Genomic DNA, 14,527 nt, shown 5'->3' with positions numbered 1-14,527 from the left:
CAGTGAGACGCCTCTCTGGTCTCTGTTGGCTGGGTGCTCTCCTCTCAGCTCTTCACACTTTCACAGCTCACCTCCATCACTCATCTCCCGGTGATTATTCATCTACCTCACCATTTCTCACCCAGCAGTGACACTTAACCCACTTTTTGCATGCTACTTTTCTTTCCCTATTTCCTGCCAGACTTCCTCAAGAATATTCACATAGCATGTTAACACCACAGTCTGCTCTCTGGTTTCTCTTTAAACCAAAATTTACAGAAGGCTATATGTTCTGTTAGTTTTAGGACTGAGAGGAAAATGTATGGGTTGTAAACAGCACTGCAGTCTTACATGAATCACCCATCAAACTGACATCTCTCCTTCTTTACCAGGCCTGCGGCTTTACTCACCCACTTCATCTGCACCATACAACTGTGTCTACACCAGGGCATTTATTTGACCCTCAGTCACAGCCTGGCTGCAGTGTCTTGTCATGACAATTAGAGTCTGTATGGAAACAACTAGCTCCAATGTGCTGGGTCCACAGCACAGTGGCATCACTCATCAACCAAATCTCCAAAGAATTGCTTTTATTCTCACAGCACATGAAAAAATAACAAACCGTCAGGAAACTGCAGGAGAAATGGGTAATTCTTCTCTCCAGACCCCACGTAACCACGTCAACAAATCACTTTAAAGTCATTTCAGCTCACTCAGGTCATTTTTCCATTCACTCAGCTATTATAGGAGGAGAGTTACTACTGAGCACACATGATGAACATAACAATGGATTAAAAGTGACTGAAAAATTTCTTTATCAAACTAACTGACCACAAGTGACTTTTAACATCTTTCTTTCTCTCAGATTCTCACACACACACACACACACACACACACACACACACACACACACACACACACACACACACACACACACACACACACACACATTCACACAGAGGTCATATTTTGAGTTTGTACCTCTAAAGAAGATAAGAACTGATGAGTAAACAATAGACAAGGTTATTGTGAAACTTGCAGAACCTTGAACCTAAGGCTCGAACCAGCCATTGGACACACTTGATGAAAGAGTTAGTAGAGAGCCAGGAAACTGACAGACAGATAACAGCTCTGTTCTGACCCTTGTTCATCATTTCAACTTGAACAATGAGGCAATAAACACTGGCTTACTGACAAATATATTTACTTGTCAGTAAAGCAACATGCAGTTCTACAAATCAGGTCTTTAGATTGATTAAAAAAAACAACTTTTATTGAAGTTTTTTAAATTCAAAAGAACAAATTTATGGACCAATGTCTAAGGTTAAATGATTAATGATAAGGTTAATCGTATTGTGTAATGATCTACTGTAGTAGTCTGTGTAATCTGACAAAGGTGGGGCAGAGGTTGTGGCAGCATGCTGTTTTACATACCATGTATGAATGACACCACATGTAATATGCACACAGGGAAAATAATCTTAAATATGAAAATATACCTGCTGTCTTTTAATTCTCTTGAATTTAAAAGCAGTTGAGTATAATGCGACTGAGGTGAATATGTTGAATAAAATGTTCACAACATGGTCTCAAATGTTTTTTGAATTTGCTTTAACACAATTTAATAATATCAAATACATACTGTGCATTTTAGGACAATGTGAAAATAAGGCTTATATTAGAATGATAGCTACAAACGGTAACCTTTCATGTAAGATCTTTCCACATCCTCTAATTCATGAAACTGTGTGGCTGAAGAGCATAGATGTGGTTTCTTGCTTTCACTAATCTGTACTAAGGCATGTCTCAGTCACAAAAAGAATCACAAAAAAGATAAATATAACCCTGCAAATACAAAAAAAATCTGGAGACAAGTCTGCCCCACTTTATTTACTATGCGAAACTCAATGCAAATTTTACTCCTTTAATTCAAATCACTCAGAGAAAAATTTACCTCATCTAGCACAGCTCCTTGGCTTCCTCTCTGTCCTCGAGTGCCAAATAGAGTAAAGGTCTTGCTGACTAAATGACAGTGAGTTTGGTGATTGATAGGAGACTGTGAGTGGCTGTAGTGACAAAGCACTGTGGTAGTCAGCCCTCAACTCACGTGACTACGGTGGGTCGAAAGGACAGTTACGAAATGAATATCACACAGGCCCTTCCTCATTAGCTTAGAGAAGAGGCTGTTGTTACTTACCAGTCCATCTGTCTCACATGAACTGGTTTGATTAAATACACGCACTCTGTAGGCTGATCCACAGAGGATCTGCACTGAGGTCTGTTTCAGACACAAGTGTGTTCCTGCAATCCTCCATCAGATGTCAAGTATTTCTCTGAGCTGTTAGAGCACAGAGCCCAGATCAAATATAAAACTCAGTCTGTCCACTGTTACGTTGCCTCTGCAGACATTATTTTTCTTCATTTCTGGGTAATATTTAAGTCTACTGTAAGGCTACTAGAGCTAGTATTACAGTATACGGCTTACTTTCAGCTTGATATTGTCCTTGATATTGTATTTGTTGCATCAATTATTTAGAAAAGGATTAGGTTTTAAATAGTTCTCTGCACTGACAAATGTATATCTACTGTTCTTCACAAAAAAAACCTGACATCTGCTACGTCATCATGCTTTTTTTTATAATAACGGTTTATAAGATGTGTTCTATTTTTGGACATCTACAGCACTGCGGATACAAGGGATGAATTTTGTGGTGTCACAGATAAATCTGATTACTATTCCCTCTTCCCAACAGCATCAGGATTATACACCTAATACCTACTTATGAAAGCTCTCTCGCAATCTCCATTTACAACCAGTGGAGTGAGAGTTATGATCTGGACACAGCAATGCATTTCCACCACAAGTGCTCTATTCTGAGTTTGTATGGCAGCCATTACACCTGCACAATTATGCATTTTAGTAGTCGCTGGGTGCAGATCAGAAAGAACCAGATGGGCCTAACTTTCAGCCAGAAAAACTGCCCCTCCTGTGCAGAGAGGTGGTGTAGAGTTTAGTCCCTCCTCTGGCACCACAGGTATCCCTGGTGGCCCAGTTTCTGAAGTCAGCTGGGGTTTTTCTCTTGTATCACCTGTTTTGCCTTCATCTCATCTTTCCTGCAGCCTTGATAGGTAAATAAAAAGACAATTGTAAGTGAATTTTCCTTAGAAAGAAAGCCAAATGTTGGATTAAGGCATTTGGTTACAGTCTTCAGAATTCAGTAAGGCCTTGACACACAGTGTTCGCACAGGAACACAGCATCTACCCAGCATCTAACATTTCCATTCAGTGCACATATACCAGTGACATTTAGCAGTCCTTGCCTCTGGGATTTTTGCTACATGCCTGTAGTCCTGCATGCTGATTAAATTAACATTTTACACAAGGTTGTTATTTTCTTCTGAATTAAAGTAATGCAATATTTTAAGCATTACAGCCAAAAAGGTACAACATTTCATTTGGAGAGCACCGGATGAGTCACCTTACACCCAAGAATGCCTCGCTTCATCAATTATTTCAAGGCTGCAGGAATGCTTTATTACACTGCTTGGCCTCATCATAACCTATCTACTGCTGCCTATACACTAGTAACTGTTAAAAAAAAAGGTTGCTTCTCTTAAAAGCATGAATTGCTACAAATTTGCATGTTCATCTCATGTCTTGCTCAACAGTTAAATGTTCCCTTATGTGTGCTTTGGATGAGTCTGAGGCCTCAGCAGGTTGAGGAGGTAAATACTGAAGGAAAGTGGGTAAAATGTAAATGGCTTCCAGCAGGCAAAACATTGAGCAATAACAATTAACTCTTTTTCCCCCCAAATATAGTCCAATTGGCATTAGTTTGATTTTCTAGAAGTAGTAGGATGTTAATGTTTAGCTAGATTCTGCATGTCAGATGTGAATAGCTTCACTTTTCTCTACCAATGAAAAAGGAGGAGGGTACAGTTTAAGTGGGTTTACCCTCCACTACCAACATCCCAGCCCACATGATGATAATTACTCCCTCGACACTGAGCGGCAGACGCCGGCAGAAGGCAGCCGCTGTGGCCGCTTACAGGTCGGGAAGAAATACGGTAATTCTGTGTTAACACCCAAAAGAAAGCAAGCATACAACCACTGAGACACAACCCTTCAAACCTGATAAAATGCGTCCGCCTCTGACATAATAATGAATAACCGTTACACTCCTGTCTAACGGCTCGTCGGGTTCACGGGGGAAAATTTGACAGCCCATGTTAACGACCCGAATATCACGGTTATTCATTCGTGTTTTTTTTCTTCACGTTAATGCCGACAATCACGGTATCTTACACTTTAAGAGTCAGCAATAGGCCCGACCGTTACCGTTACATCTTTAAACCCACCGTATGATTTTCCATATAACGGACAATGATCTACCGCCTCTCACAACGACGCGACAACCTCCCGTACGTACAATCACATCCCAGTCTCCAGTGCTAGCTGTCTATTCACGTTACCTCATCTACATTTCTTTCACCAGCAAATTTAGCTAAATATGTCGCCTTCACGTAATTCCCAGGTGAGATTTTAACGGCTTCAAGCCAATAACACATTACCTGAATCAGACAGCCGCCACATCCACAACAAGAGTTTTACCGCATCCCGGTGTGTACGTACCACATACAGGCGTCTCCGTTATCTGTCCTGGTGCGGTCGTAGCGTGAAATCAAAGCTTTTCCTCACTGGATCTTTGGCTGACAGACCGACAACAGCTAACCTACCGGTGTTACTAGCATTTGAGTCCAGTGGAGGGGAGGTGGAGGAGGTGGGAGTGAAAGCAGGCAAGCAGGGAGGGAGGGGGAGCAGCCTGCCTGGCGATGGGGTAGAAAAAACACACAGCATAGGGATTTAAAGAAAGGGGTCCTCTAGTGGTATGTAGTAGAAGTACAGACATTTTTAATATGCAGTAAATGTGTAGGGGAGGGGGATGAGGGGCAACGTCATCATGACGATTCTTCTCAACCCCATGACCTTGAACATAAAAATAGAAAAATTGCTATAGTGGAAATATTGGGGATGGAGGGGATCATGCAGCAATAAATGTGGCTAAAAAAAAGCGCGTTGCTACAGACCTCTCAGCAAAAAAGTGATAAAATAGCTGACATGTGCAGTATTTTCTTTATATCACAGGTTTATTTACAAGATTAAATTCATACATTACAAAAACCTAATATCCTGATGTGTCACTGAGTTTGTGCTGCAGCTAAAGTGGTTGCTCAGGGACCAAAGGCACACAAGGAAGAAATTCAATCAACCATAAAAATGGCCTCCTCATGCACTTTCAGTGTGTTATTCTGTCACACAGCTGCCAGTGTTTGCTGAAACCTCTTAACTTTGTCCAGTAAGGTGCAGGTGAATTATATGGAGGCCAATTCTGCCAAGAAATGAACTAAAAAAACATGGAAAGTTAGACATGATGAAAAGAAAGATATTACTAAGTAACAAGTAAGTTAGTGCAAGTTAATAAGTAATCAGCTAGTCATAATGATGAGATACCAAGTCATAACTTTGACTAAGCTAAAAAATAATGATTTTGAGATACTGGGTCAATTATGAGATGCTTAGTAAAAGGTTTGTCTTACTACTGCACAATTTTAAAATGCTTTGTACTAAGTCAAAGTAATTGTCTTACTAAGATAATATTTTTGCTCATGGGACAGACCAGACCCATCTTCAAACTCGGCCTTCATTTTGATCTCAACTACACAACTGTAAAGTTTCATGACTGGATCTTGCACACGATAGCGTCTTGTGACGCTATCGTCGTGACAAAAATTTGTCCACAGACATATCAAAATACAAGAATACTCAAAACTGCCTCTGTGGTAGTTCTGGCTACAGTAGGTGTCTCCAGGACCACATTTCGCCATGATGACACACACACCGACTTTGAAGGCGATAACACCAGCCACGAGCTGGTAATTATGATATATGAAGTTGGTAAGTCAAAATTGTGACTTGGTATCTCATAATTTTGACTTAGCATATTAGTATTGTTATAAAGCATAACTTTTCATAATTTTTCTTCTTTTCCTGGCACAAATGAGCTGTCACAGTGCTGTTTCATGACACTGACATAGTTTTGAAAAAGTGGAAAGGGAAAAAAAAAGTTCATCCAGTTTGCTTGTTTTAATCTCTGGGTTATGTGGAAGGTGTTTCCAGCTTATACCTGACTATCGTGATTGCAAAAGAGAGAGATTTTTTTGTACTCCAGGACAGTTGTTTAGACAGCAGGATGAGGCGATGGAGGCGGATTGTAAACAAACATGTTACTCAAGTGTAAGTCAGCCATCTGCACCCAGCAAGGGCTCATCTACTGCTGTGTTTCATCGAGGGAGGAGCTCTCTGCTTCCAGGCCCACTCTCCTCAGTGACTCAGAGTACTTTCTCCTTCCTATACTGACTATGTCCTCAATCTCATCTGCAAGGTCTCTCCTGCCGCTCTCTATCATAGCGGCCACCAGCCTCGACACTGCTCCAGGTCCTGCATTCCTCTGTCCCCGGGCCCAGTGGAACAGCACGTCCAGCACCAAGGCTCCCAGGTTGTCTCTGGTGGGGAGAAGAAGACATGCACAAGAAATCTCACATAATATGTTTCCAGTTGCAGTGACCTACAAAGGGGCTGAAAGATAAATTATGTATGCATTCCTACATGAAAATCTTACACACAAACCATCCTAACTACATATATACAGAATTTTACATAATGTATAATTTTTCATCCACCTCCAGGATGAGTCATGAGAGGTTTTCTGAGCACGAAGGGGGGGGGGGGGGGGGGGGGGCAGATGAGCATCAATCTGTGTGTAATCTCCTGCAGTGTCCCAGATGGCTTAGTGATGGCTGACAGTGCAGATTAAAACAATCAAAATTCTCTACCATTTCTCTCCCACTGCAGGCTTTCCTTCAGTCACACAACATCTCACTCCATTTTGTTCCCTGCGAGGCTTCGGCTGTGCAAACACACACCGACTACATCACAGACTCGTGTAGAGATATGAATGTACATATTTATCTGAACCTCTGCTGCAGCCAAGATAGTCAAGATATCAAAGTTTCCAAAGAAACCAAATATGACAGGCTGAATTCATAATATTACATTTTGGCAGTGTGGTGACCATTTCGTCTCTGCGTCAAAATAAACATTTAACTGAATTAAATTTAGATCTCAAAATCCCAAGTATAGAGTAAGTATATGATAGTGTGTAAAAATAAAAAATATCACAACCTGCAAATTACCAATATTGTTGAGTTCAAATAAGAAATTCTGACTGAACAGGATGTTGTTCCAACCTGTGCTTGTACTGGATGCGGTCCAGCTCTTGGTAGCTTAAGCCAAGATTGATGCCAATGACACGCCAGTCCTGTCCTATCTGAAGAGAGATGGACAGCAGGTTGGCTTCTGTCAGATAGCCGCTCTCAGGGTCACCTAGGTTCAGAGGAGGATGCTGGAGCTCCTCCATGATGTAACTGTTGTCCGAGTTTAGAGCCTATCACAAAAACAGAGAGGAGATAATATATGCAGTGTTCCCTCAGGTTTTGATGTTATTTATAGGTAGCAGCTAACAAGCACAACATTATTTGGCATCGAGTTTAGATGCTAAATAATAATGCAGATGGGAGGAACATTGTACATATTTTTTCTTATTACTAACAATATACACATATTCTGAAATTATAAGGATATAATCCAATATCTTAACAACAAATACACAACATATTCATACTAATTCACATACTGTCCAGAAACGAAAAAATATTAAATAAGGAAGGAAAAAAGTCATTTCCACTGACAGGAAGTCTTAGTGGTAAAGTTGCAAGCCACTGGCTGTCATGTCCTTTCCTCTTTCGTGCCACTTCCTCTGGCAGATTGCTGGGAATCTCTCCTCTATAAAAAGATACCTGGAACAGAGGTCCAAAGCATATTGTCAGTGTGTTGTCCGAACAATACTTACTAACTGATTCATGGGACAAAATAACAACACGTCACACTAAGTAACCACAAAGATGGAAACATCCATTAAATGTTAACACAATGCAATAAAAAAAACATACTACCAAATAATTACTACCTTACAAAAAAAGTTCTGCTTACAATGGTTTTATTTGGGACCAATAATTTAGCCATTAATGTTTTAAGTCATTTCTACAGTACATTTTAGGGCTGAAATTTGCAGTTTGATGTATCATTATGTTGAAAGGTGTTTTGAGTGTGCACCTCTTTTACATACACAGCACGATACAAAAACACCCCAGAACATCTCACAACGAGCTGAATCAACACATTTCTGAGTAACCAACCATTAAAGATGGTTTAGCAGTATTTATTACTGGATTTGTATTTTATTACGGAGAGCAGAGTTTCTCCTGTTCTGGTTACATAGTGTAGAATATGCTGTATTGTATGTGGATGGGTGATGTGTGCAGTCTTTTACTGTAGGTCAAGTCATGATGTCTTTGCACCATAGATACCACTATTTAATCTGGATTTATAAGATACACAACGTGACTATACGTGATTATACGTGTTCAAAAACAAAATATGTCAGAATACATTTCCAGCCACTGCACTCTTTCGTCTGCTGAATATGATGTCCGTCTTACTTGTCCCCTCACTGGCCCACTCTGACCCAGAGCTGGACAGATGTACACTTCCTTCAGATTCTTCAGGCTGGAGTAAAACTCAAAACACAGTCTTCCGTGCACACAGTCTGGTCTGTCTGCAGAAAACAGGAACATATCATCTCAAGGCTTCATGCAAAAACTTTTTGCGGACAATTATTACACAACAGCACATCATAAGACCTTGGAAGGAAAGGGAACAGAAGAAAAAATGTTTATTTAAGATAGAGCCTCAAAGAGGACTTCAGACCTGCACTGATATCTAAGCCCCTCTCAAAGCCGGCAAAGAACTGCTCTCCTTCCAGCAGGTCACACAGGTCTGAAGGCTGAGGTCCATCATACTGCTCTGACAGAGACTGCACTCTGCCTTCCACCTGGACAGGAAGCACCATAATCATTGTTCAGCATTTATGCATAAACATTACGCTGGCTTTCACACCCATGGTGAAATCAGTTGGACTCAAACAGAGACACAGGCTGCCCTGGTGTAAGTATTTCTGATAAACTTCACAGTTACTGCACGGAGAGAATTACAACCTTGTTAGCAGGTAAACACTGTAACAAAACTTGTGAGGGATCAGTCTTCCGCTGGAGGACGAGGAACTGGACCTTAAACTGTTTTAGTCTTTGATAGACCTTTCTGACCACCCCACTAACACAGCGCTGAGTGGTGTACCACAGCCAGTACCTGTAATGGTTGACAAAAAGCTGTATTGATACAGTGTAAATATATAAATGAAGCCTGCATCATGAGAATATCTTACAGGCACTTACCAGGAGAAATGTGTTATGTAGAAAATGGCATACAAATGAGTGACGTAGAGAGACACTTGTGATGTGATATCAGTCCAGGTTTGGGCAGTGGGGTCTCCATGGAGCAGATGCAAACAGGTCGTATCAACTGTATGGCCTGCAGAAGCACCACACATTTTAATACATGCTGATACATCCTGTTGTAAATGTAAAAAATGAACGTGGCATACTGTACCTGTGACTCCAGGTGGCAGTGGGATCTGAACTTTGACAGGCTGCAGGAAATGTATGTTAGGAGTCTGGGAGAGGCAAAGGAGAGGGCTGACCCTGGCCTGAGGATCGCCACATAGTGTTTGTACCTCTGACACAGACACCTGCAACACCTACAGAAATAGAGGAAACGTAAAGCCTTGAAGACCACTAATAGCCACACCGACAGACTGATGTGGTGATTTTCCACTTGCAGTGCCTACCTGTAACGTTATGGTGCGGGTCTGTACGGTAGAGTCTGGCGGGAAGTGGAGCTTGATTCCGGGGTCAGAGCTGGACACCAGCAGGGCTCCAGCTGATGTAACAGAGCAACTGTCCTTCACTGGACAGGACACTGCCATAAACCAGGAGAACTGGCGCACTGAGCAGCACGCCAACTACAGGTACAACGGGTAATTTGAACAATAATGTTACAATTCGCACAACCAAGAAAAAGACATGTTGATATTGTAATATTTTTGTGAATTGGGAAGATTGTGCTTTACCCTGGCTGGACGTCCTCCGGGGTGACTGCTATGGTTGTCGCTTCCCCTCCTTAGATCAGTGGGCAGAGTGCTCCATGAATGTCCGTCAAACCTCCGCACGACCACCTCCCTTCTTTTAGCCCGATGATACGGCACACATACTTCCACAGGCTGCAAGGATTTTAAAGTTGAAGTATATTTACATCATGAAAGTGCAGAATAGAACAGAATCACAAGAGGGAGGAAAAATAACATATGACTCATGAAATAGAGATACACCAGTCCAATAGGCAGAATCAATATCTGCGTAGATACTGACCTTATTCAGCAGATCAAATATCAGCAATGAGATGACTGATCTGCTTTAAATACAGTTTCTTTGTGAGTGTCATTATAAATAACCGCAGTCATTCAGTCAATGCAGGCTAACAAGTCAGTTTTTAGAGCCACAAAAATCTATGGCCTCATGTTACCTTACATAAAAATGATTCCAGGGAGTTCCAGCGAGGTACATAGTTTTTAAATTTAGGAAAAAGAAAGCTCTAGTATTGGGTCGATTCTTGTATTGCCAGATACCCAATATTGAAGTAACAGGATTGTGATCAAATGATAAAACTTAGCTCAGTGCATTCCAGCTATAAAATGTTCATGTTGCTGTATCTGTTCAGGACAGCCTTCACAATCGTGATTTTGGAGAAGTTATGTGGATACAGATGTGAATAAATTAAGTTTATTTACCTTAAGAAATGTAATTCCATGGGGACGAAGTTCCAGAGGACGACTCAGTAGGATCTCATGTTCCTCCAACCAAACCCACTTCCTTTCTGGCCTTTTCTCACACCACTCCAGCCTTGTGGTTTTCTCCAGGCACCCCGGGGGGAAAAGCAGCTCAGCCCCCCCTGGGAGAAACACATGACACCCAGCAGACGAAACACAGAAACTAAGGAACAAAAGAAGTATCAGAATCCCCTTAACTCCCAATATTATTAAAGAGGATGAGAAGATATCTGCATGCTGAGACTGACACTGTACCTGTGTTGCTTAAATCCGAGGTGCAACTCTGGAATTTTTGGTTCAGCTAGATCTGGTAAGAAAACAGTAATGTTACTGAGACTATATGCACTGACAGCATGTAAATACTATCTGATGAAACACAGTCAAAATGATTTGAGCACTAAATCAATTTGAAGCCCTTTTTTTTTTCTCTGCTCACCAGGTGTAGGAGGGAGAGGAGGAGGGGTCGGGGGTTGCCCCAAAGGATTGTCACGCACATCTATTTTCAGCAGAGGCAGTTTGTTCAGACAATGGGGGATCAGACGGAGGTCATTGCTGTAGATGAAAAGCTCCCTGAGCGAAAGGAGAGAGCCTGGGCAACAAGGCAGAGACGTTTCCACATTTTTTATTGCTACATTTATGATTTTCACAAAATGACAACTACAGTATATTGATGTAATGGACTTTCCTCAACACACCCACTCACCCATACACCCTTACCCATGGTCTCTGGTAGCCGTTTCAGCTTGTTGTGGGACAATTCCAGCTTAACAAGGTCCTCCAGAGAACCAATTTCATCAGGCAGATGCTGGAGGAGATTATGTGAAACATCCAGTGTCTGTAGTGCTTTCAGCTGACCCAGACTCGGGGGAAGAGAGACAAGCTCGTTCCCCAGGAGGGAGAGGTAGGTAAGGGAGGACAGCTGGCCTAAATCAGGAGGCAAAGCTGAGAGGCAATTGTGACAGAGAAGCAAGGAAGTCAGCGCAGGGATGCTGAACATGCACGAGGGCAGAGAGGAGAGCTGGTTAAAGGAGAGATCCAGGTGCACCAGATGAGACAGGGTGGAAAGAGTTGTGGGCAAAGTGGTGAGGAGGCCGGGCAGCGGATCACCTTGCGAGTCATAGAAACGGTGTCCTTTAATTAGAAAGAAAAGTTAGTCAGAAACAGAAATATTGGACCAAAGCAAGGAGAAAAAAAGAGAGAAGGACATAACAGATCATAACACATTAACACAGTATTTACTGTATCCACTTAAGTATGTGAAAGTAAGCCATTTAATCATCTATGCCAACATGCAACTGATACCGCATTAAATTCATCAGAAAAATACCCCGAATAGCCAGTGAGCACAGCTCTGTCAGATGGGGTACGACATCCAGTGCATCATCTAGCCCTGGTTTATCTTCAGAGCCCAGTCTCAGGTACTGGAGGCCCTTCAGCTGCCCGGGGATGGACGCCCATAGCAGTGGCAGTGCAGAGGCTCCTCCCTGGTACACATCCAGGGTCAGCCTTGTATCAGTCAACACAGCTGAGAGCTCCACAGAGGGAGGCAAGGGTGGAGTCAGAGACAGGACAGAGGAAGAGGAAGATGAGGATGGGGAAGAAAAATTGGTATGATGATGGCTGGATGAATACAAGGAGGAGGAGATGCTTGACATGGAAGGACCGCAGGTGTCCATGATGCTGGAGGGAGACACAGAGGGAGCAGCTATGCTCTCATCCCTCTCTGGCTCCAAGACTCCTGCTTGGCCCTCAGGCATCACACCACTTGGTATCGTAGGTCCAGTAATATCCATAAAAGGTAATCCACCCTGGGATGCTGTAGTTTCCAGCTCTTCTCCAGCCTCCAACCTGTCTGTCCTCACAATCCAACCGGCTGCCTGGTCTCCATTCACTTCATCATGAGCTCCATCTTCCTCGCTGCACCTCTCCATTGAAGCCAATGTTTATGACACTACACAGCCGGCTAACAGTCACCTGCTAGTCCAATATTGTCCGGGAGATTTTCTTTCTACCTGTGTCTGTAACGTTACTCATGACAGGACCGGATATGTTCATTGTCATTACTGCCAGCCAGCGCTAAATGACTGCCATGAAAAGTTATATTTTACTAGACATGTTTGCTATGTGAAGGTAGTAGTAGCTATTAGCTAACCACAGCTATGTTACGCTGTGTCAAGCTATGAATGTCAGCTAAGAATTACATATCTACTGACCTCTGTGGCTACGTTAGACATTTAACTACTGCTGCTTACAAGCTAATACAGTGTTATTTACAAAATAATGTGTAACATTGGTCTTGGGGTTAACCTATTTCTCCACTCCGTTTACTTCCTCGAACTCGAATGTTTTTGAAGGAAAGCCTTTGCGTCATAGTCAGTCGTTCGATTTTCTTCACAGCGTCCTCTGCGTTGCGACGGGCGGAGTGTATGTATGAGTATCGGTTTAAAAATAAGAAGCCCCGCCCGTCCGCTTATTGTTATGTCTAACACCGAGCACCTCGATGCTAGCACCGCCAAAGTTTCAATTCAGGGCGGGACAGATGTGCTCAACGTGTAGCCTCGCTGTCATTCCCTGCTCGGACATGTGGTGGCGCCGTTTGCCCATGGCTCCCACTGTAAACATTTCTAATGACATAAAATTCAAATGTCTATTGCGTAAACCAGCAAGAGAAGTAGTTATAGTTGTAGGCTACTTGTTATTGTTGGATCATTGCTTGACCTAAGTGTTGAATTTTAGAAAAAGGTATTTCATCTTACCCAAAAAATCTTATTTATTTATTCATTTAATTAATTTCTTCATTTTTACTAATATGACAGCCAGACACATCAAACAAATGGAATAAAAAAAAAGTTTAGACCCTTTTGAAATAAATTTTGAAAATCAGTTTTGAAATTCACCTTTTAAAGACAGGAAAAGGACATAATTGTTTTTCTTTGAGTTTTATATTGCATAATTGGAATTTAATCATTTAAATTACAACGTTTTTTTTTTTAACTCAGTTTATTTTTTTCTCAGTTTATTAACTGATTATAATAAAACACAGCAAACGTCTATAAATGATTTCAGTGGCATATCTTTTCAGATTAAGATTTTACCACACACAAAGCATCATATAATGAAATCATTTTTATATAACAAACAACCCAACAGTATGCAAGGTTGTAATGATTCTAATATTAAATAATCTTCTGACAAGTGCCATTCTGGTGCCTAGTGTTGTACTATATATATATATATATATATATATATATATATAAATATAATATATTTAATAATATAATATATATATATGTCTCTGCTGTTACTACGCCTGCATTTTTACTTTGATAAAACTATGAATTCAGGGCTTTTACTTGTAATGAAGTTAAAGATCTCAGTACCATTCACTGTGGTCCATTCATAGCTGATCATTAAAAACTGCATTGCATTTTAAAAAACATGTCAAAAGTTCATCTCTGTTGTGGAAACCATTTAATCATAGTGAAAAGAATTTGTTCAGTTCATATTGTTCCAAAGGCCAACAGTGGTACATTGAGATATTTGGGCACAATAACAAAATGGTCCTCAGAAATCCTCCCAGCCTCCCAGTGTGGCAGTCATCTCCTGGTCAGGCACATTTCACCTTCCAAGTCACGTCTTTTGTAGCT

The 14,527-nt window shown here is 41.4% G+C and overlaps 2 protein-coding genes across 6 annotated transcripts in view; both read right to left on the bottom strand.

Annotated features, from left to right (window-relative positions):
- The window catches only part of slc25a22a (solute carrier family 25 member 22a), an 11,919-nt gene extending 7,155 nt beyond the window's left edge, over positions 1-4,764 (bottom strand). The window contains exons 1-2 of one of the 4 annotated variants that reach the window (XM_023422524.2): positions 4,613-4,751; positions 3,069-3,100 (exon numbers count right to left, since the gene is read on the bottom strand). The gene's annotated coding sequence lies outside the window, so the exon portion shown is untranslated. Of the gene's footprint in view, positions 1-1,933; positions 2,751-3,068; positions 3,101-4,551 lie in introns of those variants that run through there. The other 3 variants (XM_023422523.2, XM_023422526.2, XM_023422525.2) reach the window with 3 other exon arrangements.
- A 344-nt stretch (positions 4,765-5,108) lies between these two features.
- On the bottom strand, positions 5,109-13,302 carry pidd1 (p53-induced death domain protein 1). Of its 2 annotated transcripts, XM_023422522.2 has the most exons (15): positions 12,208-13,296; positions 11,598-12,011; positions 11,317-11,469; positions 11,136-11,187; positions 10,842-11,043; positions 10,125-10,274; positions 9,843-10,016; positions 9,605-9,752; positions 9,391-9,526; positions 9,154-9,304; positions 8,867-8,990; positions 8,599-8,714; positions 7,789-7,896; positions 7,288-7,484; positions 5,109-6,543 (listed from the first exon to the last, which is right to left on the bottom strand). In XM_023422522.2, the coding sequence occupies exons 1-15, from the start codon at positions 12,809-12,811 to the stop codon at positions 6,309-6,311; spliced, it is 2,964 nt and encodes a 987-aa protein (XP_023278290.1). In that variant the 5' UTR covers positions 12,812-13,296; the 3' UTR covers positions 5,109-6,308. The 2 variants fall into 2 exon arrangements, with proteins under 2 accessions (XP_023278290.1, XP_087034414.1); XM_087178288.1 differs by lacking the exon at positions 5,109-6,543 and having other exon boundaries at positions 7,347-7,484; positions 8,549-8,714; positions 12,208-13,302.
- Between the last annotated feature and the right edge of the window lie 1,225 nt (positions 13,303-14,527).

The sequence above is a fragment of the Seriola lalandi genome, unplaced genomic scaffold (genome assembly GCF_002814215.2).
Source record: "Seriola lalandi dorsalis isolate HSWRI2012SDOR001 ecotype SW California unplaced genomic scaffold, Sedor1 jcf7180002054682, whole genome shotgun sequence".
Classification (NCBI taxonomy): Eukaryota; Metazoa; Chordata; class Actinopteri; order Carangiformes; family Carangidae; genus Seriola; species Seriola lalandi.
The sequence above is the reverse complement of the archived record's forward strand: the minus strand, read 5'-3'. Positions and strand labels throughout refer to the sequence as shown.

Bases quoted from the DNA above. Each gene is read 5' to 3' on its own strand.
- pidd1 (XM_023422522.2), bottom strand. From the start codon at position 12,811: ATGGAGAGGTGCAGCGAGGAAGATGGAGCTCATGATGAAGTGAATGGA. The intron at 10,017-10,124 runs GTAAAGCACAAT...TTGTACCTGTAG, and splicing joins CCGGAGGACGTCCAGCCAGG to TTGGCGTGCTGCTCAGTGCG. The intron at 9,527-9,604 runs GTACAGTATGCC...GTGCTTCTGCAG, and splicing joins ACTGCCACCTGGAGTCACAG to GCCATACAGTTGATACGACC.